Source organism: Sycon ciliatum, chromosome 1 (genome assembly GCF_964019385.1).
Source record: "Sycon ciliatum chromosome 1, ocSycCili1.1, whole genome shotgun sequence".
Taxonomy (NCBI): domain Eukaryota; kingdom Metazoa; phylum Porifera; class Calcarea; order Leucosolenida; family Sycettidae; genus Sycon; species Sycon ciliatum.
In genome coordinates, this window is record NC_088643.1 from 70,374,598 (window position 1) to 70,387,479 (window position 12,882).

At 48.7% G+C, this 12,882-nt stretch overlaps 1 protein-coding gene across 1 annotated transcript; it reads left to right on the forward strand.

Annotated features, from left to right (window-relative positions):
- Positions 1 to 7,493: 7,493 nt before the first annotated feature.
- Positions 7,494 to 12,743, forward strand: LOC135805194 (uncharacterized). The gene is made up of 2 exons (XM_065319199.1): positions 7,494 to 9,663; positions 11,671 to 12,743. Exons 1-2 carry the CDS (start codon positions 9,075 to 9,077, stop codon positions 12,258 to 12,260), a joined length of 1,179 nt encoding a protein of 392 aa, XP_065175271.1. The 5' UTR covers positions 7,494 to 9,074; the 3' UTR covers positions 12,261 to 12,743.
- Positions 12,744 to 12,882: the final 139 nt, after the last annotated feature.

Genomic DNA, 12,882 nt, shown 5'->3' on the forward strand with positions numbered 1-12,882 from the left:
CCGTGTTACGAATATTGTACATTGTACTTTGTTGCTCCCTGATTGTGAATCTGAACTTCGCTGAGACTGTCGTGAGAGGTCCTGCCAGCTCTGGGTGGTGAGGCTCAGCCACAAACACCTGTCTCCCACCACAGTGCACCGTGTGTACAACTACCAATAGTACCATGCACGTGTATGGAGTAGGGTGATGTGCATGTGGTGCACACTTTGCCAGCGTCTCCCAGGAGACCATCCTACCACAGCTGTGTTATGTCTACAAGTATAACTTATTAAATTTTGGTCCTTTGCCAGTTGCGGGTCACTGGTCCAGCTAGAGTCCAGGGTCATTCCACTTCCAGAGGGTTATTGTCACCATTGCTGCTGCAGCATGGTTTAAGGAGGCGAATGATGTGTACACATTGTGTTGCTCTTGGTGCATTGGATTGGCCTTATCTCATGACACACAAACACACACACACACACGCACGCACCATGTACATGTATACACGCACACACACGCATACACGCACACACACACACACATACACAAGCAGGCACACACACACACATGCCCAGCACAACGTTTGAAAATGGTTCTCTCGCAGTCTCAGGCGATGGACATGTACCTACGTTACTGCGCGTGACCAGGCTGTCACACTTCCTTGGCCTGGGCCAGGTTTATGCCTTATGGCAGTATGGGTTTCCAAGACGCGGGTCAGGACGAGAAATCCCCATCGCCAGCACCCCAGGGACATGGCATGTCATGTATCGTCTAATCGTGTCAGACAAGCTGGAATCCTAGATGATCCTGGACGCTGCTGGAGCCTGGAAAGCCTTGCTTGCTCGTTTTACATGTTTTGAGGGTCCTCCAGCTCCGCCTTGTTACCAGGTACTGTATACGCGTAGCTGTTGTTATCCTCAAAACATATCCTGGAGCCTGTGTAGCAAGACAGTGTGCGGCAAGGCAGTGTTCACACACCCACTATACAGTGACACAGCCACTGCCAGTGACAGACAGTGTTCTCGGACTTGTCGCCTGTCCGATGTTCTCATGGGTAGCGTGTGCGGAAAGAATGCATGCAACGATACGTCTGGCATTTCACATGTGTGGCGAGATGGATCATGAATACAGCAATGTACGTGTACGTGTACGTGCGGACCACACAACACGATTCCATTCCAGTCATAACCATGATAACAGGGGGCCCAAGAAAGACTACTGAATGTAACCAACAACGGCAACATTTCCTAGAATCCACCCGGGCTTTGGCAGCACGTTCCTGGTCCGTCTCGCGGGTGACGGCGTGTGTCGACTGCGAATAGCAGTAGGTTGTTATCTCCTCGGGCTGTTGTTCGCAGTGTAATGCGATGCACTGACACTACAACCTGTTTTCTTCATGCACCGACGGTCCGTCGACCAGTGAATCATGATCAGTTGAGACCGACCGTGTGAGTCGGCACATGGACCTTGACTTGAAATGAGTGACTTGACTGCTTCAGTGTGAGTCGGTAGAACTAGTTAAAGGGGAAGTATACCCTAAAATCAATTTTTCACCAGTTGTAGTCTTCTGGGTGCTGAGTCGAATGGTCTTGGTCCGAGGAAGCTGCGACGCTTCCTTCCTACTTGAATCCCAATCGAACCCGCGCACTTCCACCGAAACTGGGTGACTGCGCCCTACTAGATGGGGATTTGTATGCAAAATCTCACTAAAAGCGCCGTTTCGTTCTTATAAAAGCACGGATGACCGCGATTGGCCCATATGTTGTAGTCTTTTGGACGCTGAGTCGACTGGTTTTGGTCCGAAAAGGCTGCGATGCAGCGTTCCTCCTTTATTCCCAATCGAACATGGTTGAAGAAGCGGTCACGTGCTCCTGGGTGCCCAAATCACCTGGTCACCGCGCCAGCAGGCGACAACTTTCACACCAAGGTTCAACTCGAGTTCAACTCGAGTGACAGGACTGCACCCAAAAAAGGTCAAACAGGCTAGTAAGTTGTACCCTGCAGGCACGGTGACCAGGTGACTGGTGTACGCAGGAGCACGTGACCGCTTGTTCAACCATGTTCGATTGGGAATAAAGGAGGAACGCTGCATCGCAGCCTTTTCGGACCAAAACCAGTCGACTCAGCGTCCAAAAGACTACAACATATGGGCCAATCGCGGTCATCCGTGCTTTTATAAGAACGAAACGGCGCTTTTAGTGAGATTTTGCATACAAATCCCCATCTAGTAGGGCGCAGTCACCCAGTTTCGGTGGAAGTGCGCGGGTTCGATTGGGATTCAAGTAGGAAGGAAGCGCCTCAGCTTCCTCGGACCAAGACCATTCGACTCAGCACCCTGAAGACTACAACTGGTGAAAATTTGATTTTAGGGTATACTTCCCCTTTAACTGTAGACCCCGGATCTTGACTGCTTGCGTACATCACCGGGTAACACAAGGACTGGAAACTGAAACCGTGACTGGGATTAGTGGGAAGCAGCCGATCCGAGCTCATTTTGACTGAGTGCAAGTGCAAGCGAGAAAACGAGAAATCCAAGTCAGGCCGCTGTAAAGAACCTTCGCACAATGCTGAGTTGGTGATGATTATCTGGCAACATAGTGAACACACAGTTGTGTGTTTCGCAAACTCGTTTAGGACGAGGCAACATGGGGCAAGGCGTACATGTACATGTACATGTGCATCCACATTACCAGGCAGATACCGGTATAACGGTAGTTGTGTTTTTAAAAGTGATCTACAATACAGGTGCCCCTGCATAACTTAGTGACATTGCACTGGTATTGTACATATATTATAAGATAACGGATGCATCTCGATAAGATAGGACTGAATCGTCGACGATATCACTTACACGACTGTTAATGTACTTCTAGCTATTATTGCATCGCGTGTATTGACAGCTTGTATCTGCTCATAGAACAAGGGGAGGAGAGATTCATTGTGCTTACCACACGACTCAGGGGTTGGGACTTTGGTCTACAAATTACTACTGTAGTGGTGTTTCCGTTGTCTTACACGTATCTAACTCAGCAGGGTTTAACTGTCACAACCCCGCGATGCCAGACTGTCCAACCTTGCCACCTTTACAAAGCAGGACACCTATATAAAACGTATACAAAGGCAATTGTCTCCCATGTAAATGTACACAAATGGTTTGGTCCAAAGCAGGACGGATGGACAGCCTGCGATGCCTTCGAACTTTTTCACAACAGATATATTGAGAGAGAACTAGGCCAACCGACTTCGACAAATACACGAGCAAAATTAATGGTAGACGCATTCTGCCATTGGCTCTCCATCGTCCAGGTCTTGCCGAGCTGTGGACATTGTCATTGGACTGTTGTTGCAGCCAGTACAATACTACATGTAGTGATTGTATACCAGACGGTTATAATTGCTGCATTATTAGTCTGATGGGGAGATAGGCCTTCAACCCTTCATCATGAAGAACTGCACATGTAGGATTTACCTTTCTCATTCATGAGTGCATGAACCGACACTCACTGGACACCGTAAGCCAGTAGAGGTCAGGGAAGTACCGTAACCGTTACTGTTCTCTGAGATTGGGTAGAGCCTTGCTTCTTGGTGAGATGACGCTTGTTCTGGAATTGCCTTCCGCCCAACCTTACCTCAACAGACTCTCTCTCTCTCTCTCCGAATTTAATCAGCTTTTTCATAAGAGCACTTTACAGTATCGATACTCTTGCAATGACTTGACCTTGACGCTATAATTTTCTACTGCTGTTCTCTTCTTCTTTCTTCCTCCCTCTCTTACCAGTCTTCCCATCCCACGTACCTCATCACTCAAGCGAAAACAGGAAACCCCCTCGAGAGGCGAATAGCCTTTGGGGAATCCTTCAATAAATACAATACGTGTGGTAACTGTCGCCATCATGTCGGTGGCTGTACCGGTTTATACAGTTCAGTGATGTGTATGGTCCCATGGATCAGGTTTTGGGGTTCTCCTGATGTTGATCATTGGTGTCTCCTCTGCAAACGGCTGTGCATTGCTAGTTGCTGGGGTTCAGATGATCAGGTCACCCAAGCTAAAAATGGTACATTCGTCGGCTGCGTGCGTGCGTGTGTGTGTGTGCGTGTGTGTGTGTGTGTGTGTGTGTGTGTGTGTGTGGTGTGCGCCAGTTGTGTGTATTAGACAGTTATCTGGCGCACGTCTTGATCTGTCTCATTCAGATCTTGTTCGTTGCTATAACTAACGCACTACTTATAGGAGAAAATCTGTGGGTACCGGGTGCACATCCAGTGCATTTGCAGATTTGCGTGCTTCTCTTGCGACGGGCGTATACATGGTACATGGTGTGTGGTGTGTGCGTGTGTGTGTGTGTGTGCGCCCGTGGGTGGATGGGTGCGTAGCTGTGTGTGCAGCATTATACAATCACCCACTCTCTTAACATTGGCCGGTGTTCCCACCGAGTCTTGAGATGTTGTAATAAATATAATAATATAATACATGTATACTAGTACGGTAGTATAGTATTTGTAAGCCTTGATTGGTAGTAGTACTACTAGCTAGCACGCTATGATCCCACCACTAGTAGGCAAAAAAACACCGTCACAAAGCCACGCGGAACAGTGCACGTCGCTAGCTGCAGTACACGGCACCGGTATAGGCTCGGATCGGCCCATCAGAACAGTTATTGCCCTGCACTACACCAGGTTGCGATCGGCCCATGGCCCAGTCATTGGAAGTAGCACGCGGAAACAGCCTGGAAATGCACACGAGGAAGGAAAGATTCTGTTGAAAGCATTCCAGCGCTTACAGATGATATGACCTATTACACATCGTTGCTTGACGGTGGCGGTCGTTTGGCGATCGATCGTGGACCCGCAGATTGATTCCAGAATGGCTCCTGAATTCAGCGTTCATGACATATTCGGTGATTGGTTGCACACGATCGGCATCCACCAGTTACTGTGTGACAATTAGGCAGTTAAAGCATTTGCAAAGCACCTCAGTGCCAAGCACCACGTTGTTTGGCACACGGCGTTACGAGGCCGCCATTAACCCATCTACTACACTCACGTCCTTCGGTTCAGGGGTTACGAGACGAGACACACTTACGTGTACTGTATACCGTTACGAGTACGAGAGACTACCGTTACGAGTACGAGAGACTGTTCTCAAGTAGATGTAGAATGAACGAGTTACAATAGTCTTCCAAGATGTCCTTCCTTCAAGATTCGCGTTATGCGGGCCTCAACAGTAGGCATACATGTACTAGTAACGTAATTATGTGTCATTGGTGCTCTGCTCCGCCTCGTTGGAGCTATTGGCTATGAGTGAGTGAGCAGGACCGGAACTAAGTATTAGTTCCCTAATTGTTGGCGACAGCTTGAGCCAGTGATGCACCACCCGCAGAGCATGCACGAATAAGAAGGGTAATCTGGGTTTTGCAAAACGGGGCATAGGTTAAGGTTGGGAGAGGAAGAACTACAAAGTACAATGTCCATGACTGTAACGATAACCATGCTTGTTTCTCGCTTGACCCTTCCATTAGTGCAATCATTACGATGCTAATGGTGACGCAATGCATACTGATAGTCATGTACTGATATACAGCTGCCATAGTCCCAAAATGAGCCAGGCAGCAGCATGACACATTATGTCATATTAAACTTTATGTAAGTGTGATATTCTATCTAAAACACTAGGAAGAAGGCACTGGGTTCAGCCATTGCCAGTGACACTTTGGATAAGCGCTCTGTGACGGAAGCAGCTAGGAGCCTAGCGAAATAGGTCATCAGCTCGGAAAGGAAAGAACCTTTCTTGAAATACACTGGAGCAACACGAGCGCTCAAGCCATAAGTGTCCCGGATCGGCAGCAGATAGGAAGGCAGCACTGTTCCTGGCAGCGGAACTCCATTTCGAGTCTGCCAAGCAGCGACGATCCCATTTCTGCATGCCTGGCACACGTCACGTGTCTGTCTGTCTGCCACTTGCCAAGATTCCTCTGCGCACACTCTCAGCCGCAAAGAGACTGCTGTAATACTAATACTGTCCAGATCTACATTTAATTGTACATGGATTAGGCTTAGCACACCTATTTGTAGTAGGGTTATCCTGTCTTTGCCCACCAGTATGGTTACTATTGTGTGTTGCACGCGTGCTGCTAGCATTTCGAGTCTTCCGCCGGCACGTGTAGAAGTGTTAGGCATGTTTTAAACTACAATAGAACAATATTATTCATACTGATCCTGTCATTGTGGCTAGCAGCCCTGGTCTTCTTACGTCATTCTGCCCCAGATGCTGCTGCATGCTGTTGCTGCTGCTGCTGATGATGATGATGCTGCTGATGATGATGCTGTAGTGTAGAGTGTAGTTCTAGGACGCGCTGCAGGTGGTATTGGCGGTCGCAGGAAGATCCTCTGGGGACGTCATGAACACAGCTCAATGTCATAAAATACGATGTAACCTGTTTCGTTTAGCCGGGTCACCGACCAACCGATCCATGCACTGGCTTTTCACCTTCCAGTCCAGCACCTGTTAGTTGGCCTCGCCCTCCCACTAGTGCACTGGACCAGGTGATCTCTTCGTTGTATGAATGGCGTTTCGTCGGGGACAGTGACAAGGAACACAACACTAAAACGGCACACCTGCTTGGTGGCAGGACTCCTTCGCGAAGTCTAGTCGTGCGGCGTGTGAAAACAAAGAACCATTCTGGGAACCACATTGATCGTAAAGTAGCAGTCATCCGCAGCTGACTACAAATGTTCACTAGCGAAAGAAACCATAATAAGAGGGAAAGGGTGCGCGTGTCAGTTAGCCATGGCTGTCAGGTCCTACAATTTATAACTAACTATTCTTGTATCAGCCATTAGCCGGATTTTGACGCAACATGTTAGCACCAGGACGAGAACAAAAAGCCTGTTCTAACACGCATTCAAAACACCGATGACTACGCCGCACGGAGGAGATACTATCGCGACGACAATCTCCAGGGACGTACCACCAACACCCAAGGCTCTCTTGTTAGCTCTGTGCGGATAACCGCCAAGTCTTACACTACATAATTATTGTATCCATTTTGCCGAGATCGCAAAGTCATCGCGAAACGCACATACAGCGGCAGGATAAGGAGAAGGGGGATCGTTGAGCCTATAAACACCTACATTATCTTCTGGGTTTACTCAGTGAATTCGTAGAGCTCCACTTGATAAGATTGTAGGATTGTGATCGGCAGGTTAAACACCCATCGTGTCTTCATTTCACCATCGTAGATTGTACATGATCGTGTCTGCGTGTAGAACGCCACAGGGACGATAACACAGAAGTAACTTAGTTCAAACAGAAGCGGTTCCATGTCTCTCTAGCTGAACGTACACCGGCGAGTCGACGTGTTGCTCGTCAAAACGTCGTACACCAGCGCTGCTGCTTGTGCGGTGGGCTTTTCCTGAACGAGCGATAGTTTAGGTCACCGTGCAGACGATCCCAGTGCCGTGCTGCTGCTGTGCCCATACTGACCTTAGTACCTTTGCGCATCCCTCCCTACCTCTTCCCCATACTAACCTAGCCCCGCCGCCATCTCTCTCTACTACATCTCGAGTTGACCAGCTATCCTGCTGCATAGAGTCCCAGCAAGTGCCTGTTGCTGCTGCTGCTGCTGCTGCTGCTCCTGCTGCTGTTTGTGTGTATACCAGCCTACTAGCTAGTCTTCACACCAAACCGGGCCGCACCAGAGCAGGAACACTCTGAACAGTGCCTTGCAAGACACAGCGCCGATCGAAGCAGCTAGCCAGTTGTCTTTTGGGACAGCGCGAGCCAGCAGGTTCTCAACGTAGCACAAGTGTGCGGCGTTGTCGCTCGCGCCCTAACTTAGTCAATGACAGCAATAGGGAAGCGTGTGCATGGTCCTCCTCCAAGTTTCAACGAGTAAGAGAATCAGCTATCCATCAGCCGAAGTGACCGTTTACAACTGCGCTGTAGATCGCTACTCTATAACAGGGTGGCGGGTCAATTTGGGAAGTCCCTCTACTTCCCTCTTCATCCTCTAACTTCTCTCTGCGGCTGACTGTTTGACAGGTGAAAGTGGAACGAGGATGTTGATCTACAGCATATCCGAATAGCAGTTACCGTTCCCAGAGCGAGCGTTTCAACAGCAACTACAACATTTGCTACTTCGCGATTTATCATTGGAGCTCCGCTCCATACTCGTTGTTCGTCCCCTGCATCTCGTGTGGAAGTGGGGAGCACAAGAAGTAGTATTAGTACACGTGTATGCGCGATACTTCGTTCGATAAGACAACGACACTTTCAGCCTGGTGTTGCTATCATTTTCGCACTAGGTGCGCGAGGGGATCTGCTAGTAGTAGTACTCTTACTCCCCTGCTGCTTCGCTGAAGAGGAGAGAGATTATCTCTGCGGGGCCCTGTGCCTATCAGCTTTTCTGGACCAGCCGGACGCCTCCCTCTACCACTGCTACTGCTACCGATCCTACTACTGCTGTTGCAACCAGTTACCTTCGGTTTCTACCCCGGGAGCGCGCTGGATATACCAGTGCTGTTCAGAGTACATCACAGACACTCACGCTCTGGCAGTCCCCTCACGGCCTCAGTGTTCTCATTGCAGAGATATTGCGTGGTGAAAAGATGTCAATGAGCCTTTCCTTGTGGTGCCAGTGCTAGCGGAGCTCCGTCTTCTTTATCTTCAAAGCCAAATCAAGTTTAAATCCGCTAGTGAAGTGCTCACTGCTGAGCCATTGGCTGACGTGAAGCTTCACCACACTCCACATTACATAACTGCTGAATAGTTGATGACCGTCACCCAAGTGTTGAATCGGAACCAGTGGACCATCCATTCAAGTGCCGTTATGAACTTCCTTTGATTTTGGACACAAAGCCACGAGTGGACGTCCATCGCGGAAAACCAAGGCTCGTGACGAACCCGAATCGCGAAGGCAGTGAGTCTGCAAGTCACATAACCAGTAACGCTACTAACAGTAACACACTGTTAGCTGCAGCTCAGCGCACACACGCCTGGCAGCCAGCTGATACCGTGTGGCTGTGAGCAGTGACCGCGTCTTTGCTAGCCCTCCAATCTCCGCAAACCGAGCTACACTGTTGCTGCATTATCTACATCATGGCATTAGCAACAAGCAGACCACCAGGTCGACGATACACACAGGAGTTGCGCTTCGCTTTGGGCAAAAGACTTCAGGGGAGGTCAGGGAAAGGTGACGGAAGACTGTCCTTTGCTAAACCGTCGCTTCGACGTTTTGGAGGCTCACAAATGGATTTGCGAAAACTAGCCTACAATGAGGAATTGGACTTGGACTCGGAGATGGACCCGGTGGACGAGTTGTGCGACTCGTTGCTGCGAAGTACAAAATACTCGCTGGATATGATCATAACTCAGCCGCACATGCTACCGGAGTACCCCGGGGCTTACTTACTGCTGTCCAAACTTCATCCGACCCTGCACGGAGGAGAGACGGTCATTTTCGCTGGCACAGCTCCCGACGGCCTGCGTTATACGCTGAACCACGAGTTGGTGGCGTTCCCACGCCGCGTGGACGGCATCCTGGCAAGGTGGAGGCTGAACGACACGTTACGTACTCGGCTAAAAGTCCAGTTTGTCGCTGGTCCGTACATCACCCATGTCCAGGTCGTCGACCATCTGACCAGTCAGTTGGGATACTGCCCACAGTTCAACCGGGGAAGTTCTTACGGTAAGAAACATGCAGCTCATGTTATTTTGTTGTTGTTTTCTTCCCCTGGCTGTAGTCAACGTGGTACAGCATGCACCCGCAAAATCAATGTTCGAAATTTCAAACTTTGGACCAAGGAAACCCTTCAGTGTGGATATTATTTGGGGGTAACTGGTACAGTCATAGACAAGGACATGTCATAGGTAATGTAATGTTGTGTGTGCGTGTCTGTGAGGTATGCACCCTGTGTAGATTGCTGCTTCCCCAGACCACTGGCACTACTAGTATGTTTACACAACTACTTCAGCAGTCTTTGCTGCATTGCGTGCACACTGCACTGGACAAACAAATGTATCATGACTGTACATTTCCACCTGCTGGCTGTTGAGACAGTCACACCCCAGCCTGAGTGCAAGCACTGAGCAGGGAGGTCTCCTGCATGAGCTTGTAGGCCAGTGTATATACAAGCAAGGTGTAGCCAAAAAAACAAGGATCTAATACAAGTCGACTGGCAGAAGACAATTGGCAAGTGCCCTGGGAAGTGCAGCAGTGTATATATACATGTATCCAGGCTCAACGTGCAATGGTGTAGGTCTAACGTTATCATGGCCCTGTTTCTATGCTCCTGTCACTCAACAATCGACCTCCGTCACACAAAGCCAGCACTGAAACAGAGGACTAATAGGAAAATGAGCCATGGAGAAAACGTGTCTTGGCTTTTACTTTCTGCTTGTAACAAGCTGTCAGCTGCAAATGAGCCACTCTCTAGAAGACCAGTTTCTGAACAGGATTCTAGCAGTTTCTGAAAATAGGCAGTAATTATTGCCTTGGAGCTGGGAAGTAGCTGCTGTCAAGTCTATTAGTGGAGCCTGTCACAAATTTGCAGTGCTTGTATCCTCACTGCCATCCCAGGGACGTAACAATGATGGCAGTGGCACTGCAAAGTCAGCTTTCAGGCATTCAGTTGAACATTGAAAGCGGCCGCAGACTTGGCGGTGACACAGGCATGCATGGAAAGGTTCCCTAAGAATTACCCCTGTAGAATAGCCCTGGCACCGTTGAGCATACAGTCATTGGGCATCAGACATGCTGCTTTGCATCAGATATCAGGCAGACATTAGTTGTCCAAACCACAGCCGAGAGAAGTACTTTGAGAGAAGTGAAGGGTCCTGTTGAATGACTACAAGCACTGAGTGAACATCTGCGTGAAACCTAGTAGCAGCACTTGGAGCACAAATTAAATCTGTAAAATGTAGTACCAGCAGACATGGCATATCGTGTACAAAACTATAATACTTCACACAGGATAGTGCAGGTGTTGAAAGACACGGTGTTTTTTATTGTTAGTTACATGTCACAGGGCCAAGAGCTAGAGAGTCAAACTTGGGGATGACTGGCTCACCTAGTGTCCAGCAAACCACAACCTATTCATCTACTGTCCTGTCATAGAAGAGTTGTCAGTCCATTCAAGCCGAATGTGCACAAAGGCCATACCGCCCCCTCATTCCCCTTCTGGCACTTTCATCAGAAGCAACAGATCCTTCAATTACTAAAATTGATATACTCATCCATCAGAATTATAATGTCCACCAGTGGCAAGCATGCGTTCCATGATTTCAGCTCACTGCAGTTCCTCTTACTCAGCACAGCACACCCACCCACATCCATATTTTGAAACTACTCAGAGGCTCCGTATGATCACCGAGGTATTCTTGTGTGCATCATGAAAAGGAAGAACTGCTTGGAGCTAGATTTCCCTGGCTAAGAATAGTTCCCATCAGTTTGTGATGATAGAGTAGCTAATCTCAATGCTCAATGCTAGTATACTACTTGTACTTGAAGTAGAAATGAATAGTTATCAATCACATTAGAATTATAATGTCAAGAGTTTTCACCTTTACTCTAAAAAACACTTTGTACAGGAAAGGAGGAAACGCTATGATTGTATCATGTGCTAAGGATGTGCATGTACTTCTCAGCTAATCATGATGATCCGTTCTCATCTGTCCTCTGTGTGCATACTTACAGCTCTGGAAGAGAGTACAAAGCCATGGGTGACAATAGAAACACTCCGACGACAAGGACAGTCTCAGTCATCCCTATCATCGTCCTCGTCGTCTTCCGGCTCATCTCGGTCTTCGACAGCCTCTTCTGCTTCGCCATCTCCTGCCAGCTCTCCTTCTCCATGCAAGAACTTCCTGCCGTCTGCTGATCTGTCAGCGCCAACACACACTCGTGCAGTGCCGCATCGTGTTCCGCCGTACGAGGCTGCCCGCTACTGCGGTAAGCTGCTAGAGTTTCCAGCTAGCGAGGTGAGCGACATTCAGGGAACGATACCGTCGACGCCGGGCCTGTACAATTTGATCGACGGGGAAACCAATGAAGTGATGTACACGGGAACATGCCCATCGCTTCTACGCAGCCTGCAGCGACACATTTGGCCGACGGGCCTTGACAAGTTCCTCGTGGACTTGCAGCTCTGCGGCAAGCTGGACTGCATCAGTGTTCGCGTCACAGCCTCCTCTCTGCCTCGCCGAGGACTCACTAACCCAGACCTGGTCAAGTGTTTGAGTACGAAGTTCAACTGCAATCCCATCATTTCAGAACAGCCCGTTTGAAGGTACCGCCACCAGCATCCCGCATGACACTCCGCACATGGTCAATGCTGCCTTGATGTGACTGAGCCAGGTATTTGACATATGCCGCTTGTAACATGAAACTCTCTGACAGCTGCCAGAAGTTCTCACCTGGTACCAGCAAAGCCACTCAAGGTTAGAATATTGCCAGGTTGCTTCACTCCTGAAAGGAACTCACTGGGCTGGTCCAGTAAAATTGCAACTAACTTACTGACTGCTCTTTCACTTCCAAGTTTTCCAAAGGACAGATTGTCACTCAGCGTGTAGCTACTGCAACACAAAGTGCTGACATGTACATGATTGTACAGCATAAGCCTGTGTCATTCTTTCCGGCGCCACACTTCACGTACTAGCTCACCTTTGCTCACCACTGTTTTTGTTTTTCGTAAATTGTCAAGACAGAAGAATATTATTATAGCTACCCTATTTTTATATTTCCACTAAGAAAATTTGCCCCTATCTTGAGTTCTGGACACAGTGTGCAAAATATGAAAGAGAGAGAGAGAGAGAGTGTGTGTACATTGTGCAATTTGAATAAGTAACACGAGCATAGTCGCTGGTCAACATTGTTTGCATATGGAATGGATGAAGTAGACAATTTTTT

What these genes read in the sequence shown, in the direction of transcription:
- LOC135805194 (XM_065319199.1), top strand. Translation starts at nt 9,075, where the DNA reads ATGGCATTAGCAACAAGCAGACCACCAGGTCGACGATACACACAGGAG. An exon ending in CAACCGGGGAAGTTCTTACG is followed by an intron (nt 9,664 to 11,670) that starts GTAAGAAACATG and finishes GCATACTTACAG; the next exon opens with CTCTGGAAGAGAGTACAAAG.